General features: G+C 39.7%; 2 protein-coding genes across 3 annotated transcripts in view; both read left to right on the top strand.

The window, feature by feature from the left end:
* gdpd2 (glycerophosphodiester phosphodiesterase domain containing 2) overlaps positions 1–3,433 on the top strand; it is a 31,804-nt gene extending 28,371 nt beyond the window's left edge. Inside the window, exon 15 of the mRNA XM_062999831.1 lies at positions 1,663–3,433. Within this exon, the coding sequence (XP_062855901.1) occupies positions 1,663–1,738 (76 nt within the window). The 3' untranslated portion in view covers positions 1,739–3,433. The remainder of the gene's footprint in view (positions 1–1,662) is intronic.
* Positions 3,434–9,776: 6,343 nt separating this feature from the next.
* Positions 9,777–15,435, top strand: part of dlg3 (discs, large homolog 3 (Drosophila)) — a 164,610-nt gene continuing 158,951 nt past the window's right edge. The window contains exons 1-2 of one of the 2 annotated variants that reach the window (XM_063000488.1): positions 9,777–10,024; positions 11,673–11,804. In XM_063000488.1, the coding sequence (XP_062856558.1) occupies positions 10,009–10,024; positions 11,673–11,804 (148 nt within the window). In that variant the 5' untranslated portion in view covers positions 9,777–10,008. Of the gene's footprint in view, positions 10,025–11,672; positions 11,805–15,435 lie in introns of those variants that run through there. The other variant, XM_063000491.1, reaches the window with a different exon arrangement.

The following is a 15,435-nucleotide window of genomic DNA, read 5'->3' as shown; positions in this document are numbered from 1 at the left end:
TTTCGTACAAAATATAGTCGGAATAGTGATTTAACTTCATCAACTGTGAAGAGATTAATTAAAAAATTCAGGGAGACTAAATCAATTAGTGATCTTAGACACTCTGGCCGTCCTTCAACAAGTCGTTCAACACAAAACATCGAAGCAGTTCGTGAGAGTGTTGCTGAGAGTCCAGGAACATCAATTCGGCACCGTGGTCAAGAATTGAACATTTCCAGAAGCTCTCTACAGCGTATTCTCACGAAAGATTTGAATCTTCATGCTTACAAAGTTCAATTGAGTCAAGAACTGAAGCCTACTGACCACGCACAGCGAAGAGAGTTTGTTGAATGGATTTTGGAACAACAACAAGTGGATGCCGATTTTTCGAACAAAGTCATCTTCAGCGATGAGGCTCATTTTCATCTTGATGGCTTCATTAATTGTCAAAATTGTCGCATTTGGGGTTCAGAAAATCCACGAGTGATTGTTGAGAAACAAATGCATCCACAACGTGTCACTGTTTGGTGCGGATTTTGGGCTGGAGGCATCATCGGACCATTCTTCTTCGAAAATGCGTCTGGTCAGGCAATAACAGTTAATGGTAATCGCTATCGCGACATGATAATCCAGCTTTTTGTGCCTAAATTGCAAGATATGGATGTGGACGACATGTGGTTTCAACAAGACGGTGCCACATGCCATACAGCCCGAGAAACAATTCAATTACTGCATGAGTCATTTCCTGGTCGTGTAATTTCCCGTTTTGGTGATCAGAATTGGCCGCCCAGATCATGCGATTTAACGCCGTTGGACTTTTTTCTTTGCGGTTTTTTGAAGTCTAAGGTTTATGCCATCAAGCCCACGACCACCCACGCCTTGAAGGAGGAAATTGAGCGCTGTATCAACGAAATTCAGCCACATTTATGCAAAGCGGTCATGGAAAATTTCGACAAAAGAGTGCGTATGTGCCAGCAAAGCCGTGGAGGCCATTTACCCGATATGCTATTCCATACATAACCCTATACTGTATACTTTATGAATCAATTAAAAATTTACAATTTTTAATTAAAAACCTGTGTTCTCTATCAAAATTACTTCTTGCGTGAAATTTGGGACACCCTATATAAAGGAAACTATGCAGCAGTAGTTTAGGGAAGGCCCTTCCTGTTCCAGCATTACTGCGCCCCTGTGTACAAGCAAGGTCTATAAAGACGAGAGGAAAAGCTTGCTTTAAAGGCACAGAGCCCTGACCTCAACCATCAAAAGAGGTCACTCTACTTTAGTACTATTTTTAATGGGATGTCCAACAAGCTCATGATCAGGCAGGTGTTTAAATATTTCTGACCATATACAGTAGTGAATGTGCACTAAATTCAAATAGCAACGTGTCGACTACAGTTGAGTTCTTAGCACATCATAAGGATAATTAAAGCAAAGACGTTACACCTGACCACAGTGCCAAAGTACAGTGAAGGCTTGTGATTAAGAGATTTCAGTTTTTGAAAACATTCTAATGTTATTATTGGCGATAAAGGGAAGATTGCTGGGTAAAATAGCAATTATATCATTCAAATTTAAATACAAGACACATTGCAGTGTGTAAAAGGGGTCTGAATACTTTCTGAATCTATCGTAACAAAGCAACCATGTAATATAATTGTGGTTTATTTTTCTCTACAGGAGAAGAAACACAAGACGAAGCATTTCATCCTGGAGTCAATTAGGTCTTTATTACAGACCACATTTAATCACCTGAATAGTTTTGTTATACTTCCCTAATACAAAGAGTCCGAACAGCATATAGTAAATTACCTAAAGCATCACTTCATGGAAAGTACTTCATGGCCAACCTGTTAAAAGGTAGTATTATGTTAAACAAAGGTTTAGGGACTTGAGTAAAATACTTTATGGTGGTGCCCCTGTAGTATCACATGAATCTATAAAAATATAGTATAAAAGCACAGTTCAAGACAAAGTCCCAATGAAAAACCTCATCATACTGGGTTTAGCTAGTTTTTGGAGTCCCTAGTAGAATCCGTGGTAGATCATTATCCTGGAAAAACAAGGCTTTATAGTGGAAAAGTCCTAGAGGCTCTGTACAGATTTCCATATTTGTACTATTAGACAGTTGTTTGCACAGATTACTCTCCTGTGACATTCCTGACCTGTGAAAATATACTGTCTATTATGAGCTCTGTACACAGCTTTCCAAACTTCCCCAAAGTAATGCTATTGGACCCATCAGTTAGAAGTGCAGTTAAACTAGTTCTATTCATATGGGCACTCATGGAGGTCACTCTATGTAGTCATAATCAATAGAAAGAAATTGGAAGGCCATGCAACAAGGTTAAATAACATTACAGAATTTTCTACACCACCAAACTAATAGTTGAAGTTACTGTATATATGTTTTGAATCAGCAGGTTGTGTCATATTTTTAGAAAACCTTTAATACGTTCATTAAAGTAGAACCATTGTCCTGGAAAAGCAAAGCATTATAGTGGAAAAGTCCTGAAGGCTCTTTACAGAATTCCATCCTTGTGCTATTAGACAGTCGTTTGCACAAATGAACCTAAAGATGCTTAGAAATAACTTTCCTATGATCTGTGACATTCCTGACCTGTAAAAATATACTGTCTGTTATAAGCTCTGTACACAGCTTTCTAAACCTCCCCAAAGTAATGCTATTGGACCCGTCCTTTAAACTAGTTCTATTCATAGGGACACTTAGGTACAGACTGCATTTTTCACCTGCACGAGTCGAGTTCATACAAGTTGCAGAAATCAGACTGCTATGACGAGTATGTATAAACTACTGAACTTTAACTTTATTAATGTGTTATCAACCACTATCATTTGCTTACATCATAAAATCTACTTATCGGAATGAAATGTTAGATTGATTTATGGCCGTTACCAGCACAACTCTTTGGTTTGTTAAGGGTTCATTATTTTGATGTTTATTACTTTATGAACATAATATATTGCACTAATAGATGATTCTGGGATCAAGCATGTGGGACATTGTTGTTTACAAAATATGTTGTAATGGTTTGTTAATTTCATATCGCATTTTATTTTTGTAGCTTTTTAATGTTTATGGATAGTTTATACAATTTATTTGTGAAGGGCATTTATGGGAATTGTAATGATAAACAGATTTGTAAAGATTATTGTATCAGGTCTTACTGAAACAGCATAAGTGTACTTCATTGAGAATAGCTCCTTTACAACTTGGTATTTACATTAGTAGAGTTTTTAAAAGGCTTTTTTGTATGGATGGGGGACTGTCATATATTATGTCTAACTGAGCCAAGGGAATTGCAAAAAAGTAAAATAATAAATGGAAGTCAGATTAATAGTGTTAAAATTGATTTGTTTTGATTTATTTACACAGAGTTACAGAGTTTTCAGATTTCAGAGTAAAATTTAAATAAAAGTAAACGTCGTGTCCACTTGTTTGATTTCTGCAAACTAATAGAAAGTTATTCTGAATGGTCACTTTCAGAATAACAAGGATCAGAACATTAGAGGTAATGAAAACTGGCATTTTTAATTAAAATTAAACTATCCAACTGAGGGTTAACATTGGCACTGCCCTATGAGTGAGTGTATTTAAAATGTCAAATATACACCGATCAGCCATAACATTAAAACCACCTCCTTGTTTCTACACTCGCTGTCCATTTTATCAGCTCCACTTACCATATAAAACCACTTTGTAGTTCTACAATTACTGACTGTAGTCCATCTGTTTCTCAGCATGCTTTGTTACCCCCCTTTCATGCTGTTCTTTAATGGTCAGGACCCCCACAGGACCACCACAGAGCAGGTATTATTTGGGTGGTGGATCATTCATGCAGTGACACTGACATGGTGGTGGTGTGTTAGTGTGTGTTGTGCTGGTATGAGTGGATCAGACACCGCAGCGCTGATGGAGTTTTTAAACACCTAACTGTCACTGCTGGACTGAGAATAGTCCACCAACCAAAAACATCCAGCCAACAGCACCACATGGGCAGTGTCCTGTGACCACTGATGAAGGTCTAGAAGATGACCAACTCAAACTGCAGCAGTAGATGAGCGATCGTCTCTGACTTTACATCTACAAGGTGGACCAACTGGGTAGGAGTGTCTAATAGAAAGGACAGTGAGTGGACACAGTATTTAAAAACTCCAGCAGCGCTGCTGTGTCTGATCCACTCATACCAGCACAACACACACTAACACACCACCAGCATGTCATTGTCACTGCAGTGCTGAGAATCATCCACCACCTAAATAATACCTGCTCTGGTGGTCCTGTGGTCCTGACCATTGAAGAACAGGGTGAAAGCAGGCTAAAAAGGTATGCAGAGAAACAGATGGACTACAGTCAGTAATTGTAGAACTACAAAGTGCTTTTATATGGTAAATGGAGCTGATAAATTGGACAGTGAGTGTAGAAACAAGGAGGTGGTTTTAATGTTATGACTGAGCAGTGTATACAGTTCTAGCACTTAAGAGTTAAAGGCTGTGCTCAAGGGCACCAGCGACCCTCCAGTTATTTTTCCAATGCCATTTCACAGTGGTTTTTACGAATCACTTCAAAGGGCACAGTAAATACACAATCTTTTGAGAGATAACTTTGTTCATAAGTTTACAGACGACAAAGCATGACTATCTCTTACCAGGATCTATAATAAAGGAAATGAAAGCAAGTAAAGGCAAGTAGATCACAATAGGCTGCTTCAGTGGTGAGAAAAAGATGTCAAGTACACTAAGTTTTTGAACTGAGACTGAAATCAAAAGTTTGCCGTAAGCAGTGATTCCCATGAACTGTCATATTCACAGTAACAAAATGTTGGTAGTTATTTCAGCCACACCCATTTTAATTAAAACCAAGCACACAGTTGTGCAATCTTCGTAGATGCTGACAGCAAAATACTGTTAGTTACACTAAACTGCACCGTCAGTTTTAATGTGGTACTGTCAAATAATGCCCCCTGTTTCAGCAAGTCAGCATGTAACATTTCATTGTAACATTTTAAAGTGGAAATTTCAAGGAGCCAAAACATCTCAGCTGCCAAATCAAAGGTCACACAAGCTAAAATATAAAAATAATCTATGCTTCGTTGTCTCCAACCTGCCTTTGGAGATATTAACACATGAACGGGGTATCAGGAGCTTAATGGATTGGGTTTTTATGGCCAAACAGCTGGATACAAGCCTAGAAAACCAGAAATGACTATCAGATATAATTGGCCTACGCACTTTTTTGTGCTATCTTTACAAAGAGTTTGGAAGGTCCTGGGTTCGATCCCCAGGTGGAGTGGTCTGGTCCTTTCTGTGTGGAGTTTGCATGTTCTCCCCTTGTCCACGAGGGTTTCCTCCGGGTGCTCCGGTTTCCTCACACAGTCCAAAGACATGCAAGTAAGGTGAATAGGAGACACTAAATTGTCCAGGACTGTGTTTGATATGAACCTTGTGTAATAAATGATCACCGTTCATGTCATGAATGTAACCAAAGTGTAAAACATGATGTTAAAATCCTAATACACAAACAAACTGTCAAATGATGCCCCCTTTTTCAGCAAGTCAGCATGTAACATTTCTGTCCTGTTGGAGATGCATTAGTGCTGTTTTTGTAAAGTGGAAAATTCAAGGAGCCGTAACACCTCAGCTGCTAAATCAAAGGTCACACAAGTAAAAGTATAAAAAATTATCTATACTTAGTTGCCTCCAATCTGCCTTTGGAGATATCAACACATGAACAGGTTATCAGGAGCTTAATAGATTGGGTTTTTATGGCCAAGCAGCTCGATACAAGCCTAGAAAACCAGAAATGGCTCAGATAGGACTGGCCAATGCACCCTTCGTGCTGTCTTTTTCAAGGAATTTGGAACACTGCTCAAAGGGGTTCATTTGTTCAGTGTAACAGCACCACCATCTGTCAGTCAGGTTCGTTTCCAATGCTGCCACACCATTGTTAATGTTGGCAAACATTCTTATCTTTTCGGGAACTACGAGGGATCTTCAATAAGTTTCCACACTTTTATATTTTGGTTGGAAATGGTAAGGTGGGAGGAGTAGTAATTCGTCGTGTCTGAGACCAAGAAGAGAGCTTGTTGTCTGGATTTAGCACCATCTGATTTCCACCTGTTTGGACTGCTCAAAGAAGCTTTAAGGGGAAGAAGATTTTCATGTGATGATGTGCTAGCAGTGGCGCATCAGTGGCTATGCGCTTAACCAAAAACATTTTTTGCTGATGGCATTAAAAAGCAGTGTGGTAACAATTGGTTTCTGATTGGCTGCCCTATTGTCTTCTGAGCTTTTACCACTTCAGATGGCTGCAGCTCAGTCATACAAAGACAGAGATAACCCAGTCTTATCCAGTTTTAACTAACCGACTGTTCATTTCACTTTGACTGCATAATTTACCTCATAAAGTAGGCCAAGATAAAAACTTGCAATGCTGTAATTGTTTTTAAATTGTCTTTTATATTTGTATATTTGGCTTCAGATCTTCATACATGTCTTATATAATCAGGTACTGTGACCTTCAAACATAACTACTAGTTCCACTTTTACGTGGAACAAATGCTTTCATATCACTGTGGAAGACGTTTGGCACACTCATTTTTGTAAAATTGCTTGAATTCAGTTAAACTGAATGGCTTTTGGGCATTAACTAATAAGTTCCTGCCATCCTGGCATTAACTAAGTTCCCCAGCATTTCAATGTAATTGAAGTCAGGGCCTTAAAGCAACGAAGTATCCCTTACAGTACTTTTTACCCTGGACTTCATCTGCAATGTTCAAGCTCTGCAGTTAGACTGTCTGCATTTTTGGGACTTCCTGGATTAGCTGTTTATTGACTTTTGGACTTGTGGTAGGCTGGCCCTTTCTGGAAAGAGATTACACCACTGTTCTTGGTTTTCCTCATTTAAAGGTAATGACTCTTACTTTAGCTCACTGTCTTAGAGCCTTAGAAATAGCTTTGTAACCTGCTCAAAGTAATATATTTACATGTTCACATTATACATCTCTTTTACAACTACTTTTCCTTCTAGCATAGTGTACTTGATTATAAGGACCATTTAACTTATTTTACATTGCTGAAGAGAATCATTTTAGGTCATTTAGATTTACATTATCAGCAATTAAGCTTCATTGTGTCTAGTGTACCAATTTATTAATCAAATTTACTATTAATGCCGAGGTGTTTTTTTTCTCGGAAAGTTTCAGCATTTCAGCTTTTTACCACTAGATGGCAGCAGCGACCTGTTAATTACTCAAATATTTACTGCTCTGCTTACAAAAAAGCTGCTTTAATTTAATGATTCGTTAACCTTGTAAGGTTTTACAAAGAGCATAGTGTGACTCTCCACAATTATACAGCTCTCTGTGAAAAGATATTTGGATATTTCTCTTCCAGTTTGAACACCTTGATCGGGAAATATTTGCTCATCTTGTTAGATGTCCTATTCAGGGTTGCAGTGAGTCCATTCCATAGGGGGAAAGGTAGGAAACACCCCGTACAGGTCGCTAATCTGTCACAGGCCAAACACTCACACACATTCATACCTAGCACAATTTTAATAGCTCCAATTAACCTGACTGCATGTCACTGGTCTGTGGGAGGAAACTGGAGCTCCCGGAGGAAACCCATGCATACACTGGCAAACTCCTGGGAATCAAACCCAGGACCTTCTTGCTACTGGGAGAGTGGTAGCCTAGTGGGTAGGGCTTTGGGCTATCAACTGAAAGGTTGAGAGTTTGAATCCCCACTCTGCCATGCAGCCACTGTTGGGCCCTTGAACAAGGCCCTTAACAATGGCTAACTCTGAGCTCTGACCAAACAAGCTGGGATATGCGAAGAAAGAATTTAATTGTACTGTACATATATATACTGTATATACACACACTGATCGGCCATAACAATAAAACCACCTCCTTGTTTCTACACTCACTAGTCCATTTTATCAGCTCCATTAACCACACAGAAGCACTTTACAATTACTGACTGTAGTCCATCTGTTTCTCTACATACCTTTTTAGCCTGCTTTCATCCTGTTCTTCAATGGTCAGGACCCCCACAGAGTGGGTGTTATTTGGGTGGTGGATCATTCTCAGCAACTGCAGTGACACTGACATGGTGGTGGTGTGTTAGTGTGTGTTGTGCTGGTATGAGTGAATCAGACACAGCAGCGCTGCTGGAGTTTTTAAACACCTCACTGTCCCTGCTGGACTGAGAATAGTCCACCAACCAAAAATATATCCAGCCAACAGGGCCATGTGGGCAGCGTCCTGTGACCACTGATGAAGGTCTAGAAGATGACCAACTCAAACAGCAGCAATAGATGAGCCATCGTCTCTGACTTCACATCTACAAGGTGGACCAACTAGGTAGGAGTGTCTAACTCCAGCAGCGCTGCTGTGCCTGATCCACTCATACCAGCACAACTCACACTAACACACCATCACCATATCGTTGTCAATGGAGTGCTGAGAATCATCCACCACCTAAATAATACCTGCTCTGTGGTGCAGGCTAAAAAAGTATGTAGATACATAGATGGTCAGCAATTGTAGAACTACAAAGTGCTCCTATATGGTAAGTGGAGCTGATCAAATGGACAATGTGTGGTTTTAATGTTATGGCTGATCGGTGTATGTATATATGACAAATAAAGGCATTCTATTCATTCTATTCTATGAGGTGACAGTCCTACCCACCAAGTCACTGTGCCGCTCAGATTATAATGTGTCATGTAATCAGACAAAATTTACTCTTTTAACAATGTATAATTTTTAATCTTGTTTAAAACCAGGGGCGGCTCGTTCCTTAGGGCGATCGGGCGACGCACCACCAAAGGGCGAAAGGGAAGAAATTTTTCTATCACAGCTGTGACTGTTCTGGAGTCAGTCTTGTCTCGGAATATCGTAGTCCGATCAGCGTCGAGTTGTGTTCCGTCTCAGTACCGCCCCTTTCGGGGCGACATCAGCCTAACTGAAAATCGCCCCGGATCGCTCTCATAGACTCATGTTAAGGCTCTTTTTTTCGAACTGCAGGCGCTGCAATACATTGTGAATGGCTTCCGGTAGGGCTCGCACTTACGTGCTTGCGTCACACGTAACCTGGTGTCGCGATCTCGTCACCATGACTACCATATACCTCAGTTCGGAGCGACTCCATCGTGTAATCAGGATAAATTAGCAACTTAAGAATTAGAGCTACCCAGACCAAATTTAAACATCAAGTATCTTCAAGGGGGGTGGGGGGGGATCATATAAGTTACAAGTAAATTACAAGTAAGTAATGTCATTTTTAAATTGTGATTGCACTTATTGTATCTTCGCAATTGTTTAATTGTACTTCTTTATTCATTGCACATCAGCCCCGATGCCAATCTTTATTCTGGATCTGCTGCACCTAAAATAAAATGCTATCTGATGAAGACTGAATGAAATTGTTAGTGTGAAGTCTTTACCTAATTTTATGATTAATGGTTAAGCTGTTCTCTCTCCACGTTCAAAGTTATTAACTGACAGATGACTTAAGATGTTAATTATTTAAGCTTTAATTTACCCATTGAACGGGTCACCCTGGCCATCATCGCAACAATTGCCCCCCCTGAGAGATTTGGCAGGAGCCGCCACTGTTTAAAACTATTGAACATTGATCAGTGTAGTGAATTGTGAGTGACCAGGTCAGTCATGTGGATGTTAGTGAGTCAGTAATGCTCACTCCGCCCTCACTGCTCTGCTCCGTCTGTTCTGCTCTCTGAAAGAAAGTTTACAGCATTATGAAGGCCTGTCAGACTGCACAGACTGCACAAACCGACATCCTTACCTCTTCTTAAACTCTCAGATGACTGACAGACACTGGACACAGACAGTGGACTGGAAGTGGACGGAAAACCCGAGGAGTCGCGACATTGTGAAAGCAAAAGGAAAGAGAAGTGCACGAGTAACGACGCTTCTGTAAACGTGGACGCGCTGGATAAGCGGACTGTGTAACTGTCAGGCTGGGTAACTGTTCACGATGGTCCATAAATACGGTAAGTTCAGTTCAGGTTGTAAAAGCTTAGGTTTACTGTATGTAACGCACTTTTAACTCGTTATCTTTGTACCTGAAGTGTGTGGTAGGTCATGCTGCTGTTTACACAACACTTGGGCACGCAGTGTTTGGCTGGGTGGCGTTTTATCATCCTGTTATGTTGGGAAATTCCACTGGGAAACGAGAAAGTGGTTTTACTTGCTTGGCTGCAAACTTTCATCCTAATTGTGGATGGATTTTGAGACGAGATGACTTTTTGGGGGGATGGGGTTGTTGGGTAAAAGTTTAGGTTCTCAGTGTGCTTTACTGTAACTTAACCCCTGTTTGTCTTTGCTCTTATGCACCAACTCTTTAGATATGTAAAATTGTTACTCTTAAATTATTTTTATACGATTATTTTACTAGTATACTATAGTATACCATTAAACACTTTTTCTAATATAATATTATTATGGCTGTCATGCGATTAAAACTTTTAATCGAGATTAATCGCGATTAAAGAACCAAATTAATCGCAATTAATCGTGTGCAAACATAACAGCACAATTTGAACACGTGGTTACCAATAAAAAATTAATAAAATCAAAATTATTTTTAGAAAGCCAGCCAATGCCTATATAGCAGTGTTTCCCAACCACTGTGCCGCGGCACATAAGTGTGCCGTGAGAAATCATCAGGTGTGCCGTGGAAGATTATCCAATTTCACCTGATTGGTACTGCGGTGTGTAGCGACAGGCAGAACAATTACATTCTCTTCCACTAGAGGGCAGTACAACTTCTTGGTGGTGTGCCTTGTGATTTTTTAATGTGAATTATGTTCCGTATCTCATAAAGGTTGGGAAACACTGCTATAAGCAGTCAAATGAGGCTGTTAAACCAATGGCATACAAAGCAATACAAAGATGAGCCAATGACAGATAATATTGATAAAAAATGTAACCAGTTCACTCCAAAAGGAGGATTTTTAAGTGTCCGTCCTAGCGTTGCATGGGCGGAGGACTGGCAGCTGAAAAACGCGAGGCGAGTTCATTTGCCGATCAGCTTTGTGTACGGAGAGCCACACCCTGATCAATGCATTATCCCTCATCTCTGTGCAGGCGCCATCAATCAGCCAGCACAGGTCGTAATTGCACCAGTCATGACAGAGAGACCCCATCCGGCTTAGTCCCGCCCATCTGAACAACAGGCCAATTGTTGTTCATGTGGCCGCTCAGCCTAAGCCCGCAGGCAGAGCTGAGATTCGATACGATGTATTTGAGATCCTAGCTCTGGTTCCAGCATGTGTTTTTACCGCTGCGCCACTTGAGCGGCCTCCTTACATTTACTTTAACTTTTATTTGATTGCAGACAGTTTTAATCCAAGATATTTTATGTTTAGTCTGGTCAACTTCAGTGTGGCGAAAAGGAATGGCAACATTACAAAGTGGTAAATGCTTTACTGTCCCAACTTTTTTTGGAATGTGTTGCAGGAAATAGTGAACTCAGGGTAGACAGGGTATGACTGTTATCAGTGCAATCGGGTGAACTTATCATTTTAGGCGATGTACTGTGTCTATGTAAATGTGTTGATGGACACGTTAATATGTGAAGATTCTTTGTTGTACTTGAAAAAGCAGGCTACTAATAGCTAGTTTGTTCTCTGTTTTCAGATACGGACAGAGCCGTTGGATTACTGAAGCAGTATCAGGCTAGTTTAACTAGCCCAGAGGAACAGGCTCTAAAGACCAATGTGGGAAAGGTTTCTGCTATATTTGGCAGTCAACTGTTTAAAGCTCTGTTAGGTAAGATTTGCTTCTCTGTGAATCATGTCTCAGGTCATTAAATATTAGAATTTTAAAGTGGAACCTCTGCACTGCATTTTAAAGTGAAATCACTGCACTCAGAAGAAAATTGGCTTTGCAGGACTTTGCTATGCTCTGGTTTTGGCCATGTTTTGTTTATCGTCGTCCAGTAATTATCCAGTTTTATTGTTGCATAAAGCCACATTTCCACCAGCTCTGGTGGTTCTTTTTTCTACTGTATGTTTTAGTACTTGCATACACATGAAATGCAGGCACATATTTGATGTTTGAGCTCGGTTTGAAAAGCGAAGTCTTTATTCTCCTAACCAGTATAAAGAGATTGAAGCCATGTTATATTAATTTATGTGCACACATAACAAAATTGATGTTTATTGAATTAGGAGCATTCCAGGTAATAAAAATAAACATGGATCATTATTAGGTCCATGTGACAGCCTGCAAATTTCATTATACTCAATTGCATAACCTGTTTTTTATATAAATGTTTTCTCATTTTTCATTTTCATCATTTGATTTATCATGGTCAGTGTCGCGGCAGTGTATGCTTGAGTATAGTGATATTTAAGAGTATTTGAGTATTCACTGGACAGGGATTCTATCATCCTAAAACATAGCCAGTGATGTTTGTGTAGATCTCCGACTGGCTGATAGCACCACTGAGATTTGAACCCATAACAGACTTTATCTCACCTTTTTATCAGCTTGACCCCAACAGTGAGCATCTCCAGAGTGCCATCTCCATCTCTTTGCATTATTTTTGTATATTTGCCAAACATATTTGTTCAAATTCTCATACAACATGTAATAAAAGACCTATTTAAAAAACATTTTATTAATTATCCATGTAACTTAATAACTGGTTGTGCAACAACAACTGCAACCAAACCCTTTCAAGATCTTAACATCATGGTTAACGGACTATTTTGCATTTCTTTTTTGGCTGCTTCCATATTTAGGAATCGCCACAGTGAATCTGGTCCGCATTTCAGACTTGGTACACTGGTTTTTACGCTGGATGCCCTTCCTGAGGCAATAATTTTTATTCAAGCTTGGGCCCAGCGCTGAGAGCACACTGACTAGTGCGTCGTCCATTGGCTGAACTCACAAGTTTACAATCAAACCAAAATACGTCGAAAAGAAGTGATGTGCGACGTATGGATGATGTACTTTGCTAGCCAGTCATCAAAACAATGCACCATGCTGGGCTCGGGGATTTTGTATACCAACTGGAAACACAGTAAGAGCTGGTAAAATGGATAAAGGAGTCAAACAGCACCAGTTCTCTCATTTACATTTACATTTTTGGCATTTAGGAGACGCTTTTATCCAAAGCGACTTACAGTTGTGACAGTACACAATCTAAGCAATTGAGGGTTAAGGGGCTTGCTTAAGGGCCCAACAGTGGCAACCTTGCAGTGGTGGGGCTTCAACCGGCAACCTTCTGATTACTGGTCAAGTACCTTAACCACTAGGCTACAGCTGCGTGTTTAACATCACATCTGGTGTCTTGTGGCGTGTTTAGTGTCGCATCTTGTGACATCACGTTTAGATGCCTTTGTTTTGTATTGTGTTCATACCTGAAACAAATTGCACCAGAATTCGTTAGAAATAGGCTGTGACCCCCTTGCTCCAGCGATTTTGATCTGCTTATTTGGTGTGCACCAGAGATCAAAAAGAACTGTTCAAGCTGACTGTAACAAACCTCACTAAGGGAGCAATCTCATAAAGGTTAGTTTTAATCGAACCAAAGCTGACGAGTATAAACACATTGATAGGGGCAAACACATTTTTATGCTGCAAATACAGAAAGAAGGTATAGTTTGTTGGTTTTGGAATCAAAGGCTGCTAAATGCCATCTCTTAACAAAACTAAATATCATACATTCAAAATCTGGAAGCTGTCAGATAACCTGTTATTTCATCCTGAAGGGATCAAGCCCTTTCATTTGCATCTGAATGAATCTCACTTCACATCAAAAGCACTTTTGAAACATATTGAAGTGTTGCGTTTTGAAGAATGGGTTTGTCTGCCGTGCTTACCTAGTTAAATTCACCAGTGAGCAGTGTACTACATTGAATTCGGGTTTCAATGCATCTTTTATTCACTGTTATCCAATAATACTGATAGTGAAGAGAACTTGAAGAGAAGCATTTTATTGAGTTACTCACTCTATATCTGTCCTTGACCTTTTTGCCTGTTTTCTTTTTGTATTTAAATCTTTGTATAAGCTTAGCATCTTGAACCCTGTGCCTGCTCTTTCATTGTAGTTGTATGTTTTAAAGTGTTGGCTTTAAAAATAATAAATGTCTACCCATGTGTTATACACCACTATGTATAAAAAAAAGATTAGGACACAGAAGATAAACTGTTGGTCCATTATTTCTGCTTCTATTGTAACTGAAACCCTAACTTCCCTAACAAGAGTTCACCTTCTGTGGTAATAATAATAATAATAATAATACATTTTATTTATATAGCGCTTTTCAAGATACTCAAAGACCAGTGTCTTTAATAATAGTTATGACATAATAATGCACATGAAAAATACTATTTGTACAGTATATGCAATACTAATATCTGTCACAGCCACACATGCCAGTAATTTATACTTACCTTCATGCTTGTTGGGCATGCAGAGCTAAAGTAAGTCAGGAGAGTTATTATTATGTCATTTAAGAAGGTGCTGCATGAGCGGTGTTTGGCTCAAGAGCACCACTTTACCTGGCATGAACCTTTGGTCATGATGTCTGACTAACCTCATCTCTAAAACCCAGCTATTGTATAATTAGCCTTTATTCAGAGTTGTTTTTCCTTGTTGAACCTCCCGTCTATTCTACAGAGGAAAGAAATTTCCATCACCTTGAGACTTAATTAGCACCCCCATACCTTAATGAGGGTTTTCTTACTGTTACAGCAGTGCTGGTAGATACCAGCAGGGGATGTGACTGAAGCAGGGTGTTGGTATAGCTTGGGTTGCTATGAGCCTGTAGTGATGAGAGGGACTTGTGCTTCCTCTGGTTATTTCTAGGTGACTTGGTTGGGGCAATCTTACTACTTACTACTGTGTTAAAAAGCATTCTGTTTTCTCCCATGATGCATTCTGTTAAAAAAATAAACAGTAATGTATTGCGGCTGCAGACATGACTTTTAAATAAACTCTTCTAGTAGGTTAAGCAAGTTTTGTTTCTAATTGTCTAACGATCAGATTATTATACATTTTATCCTCAAAGTTGATGTGTTAGAAGCAGAAAAAATGAGCAAGTGTGAGGATTTGAGCGAGTTTGACAAGGGTCAAATTGGTATGGCTAGACAACTGGGTCAGTGCATCTCCAAAACCGGCGACAGGGGAATTGGCGGCTAAGCTCCACTCTACCTTAGAGAACTCATAAAACCCTGCTCTGTACCATGCAAGCTTTGTGCAACAAGTCTAGCTCGTCTTGATCCACCACTCAGAACTAAAGGAAGACATGCATCAAGGATATTCTCTCTACATTTATATTATCAGCATTTAGCAGACGTACAATTATCCTCTGCTTTCCACCATCTATCAGCTCCAGTAAGTCATCTGAGTACTTTTCGCGTACTCTTTCATGTATACTACGTATTCGGA

The sequence above is a fragment of the Trichomycterus rosablanca genome, chromosome 8 (assembly GCF_030014385.1).
Source record: "Trichomycterus rosablanca isolate fTriRos1 chromosome 8, fTriRos1.hap1, whole genome shotgun sequence".
In the NCBI taxonomy this organism is placed as follows: domain Eukaryota; kingdom Metazoa; phylum Chordata; class Actinopteri; order Siluriformes; family Trichomycteridae; genus Trichomycterus; species Trichomycterus rosablanca.
Note: the sequence above shows the minus strand (reverse complement) of the source record. Positions and strands in the feature narration are given on the sequence as shown.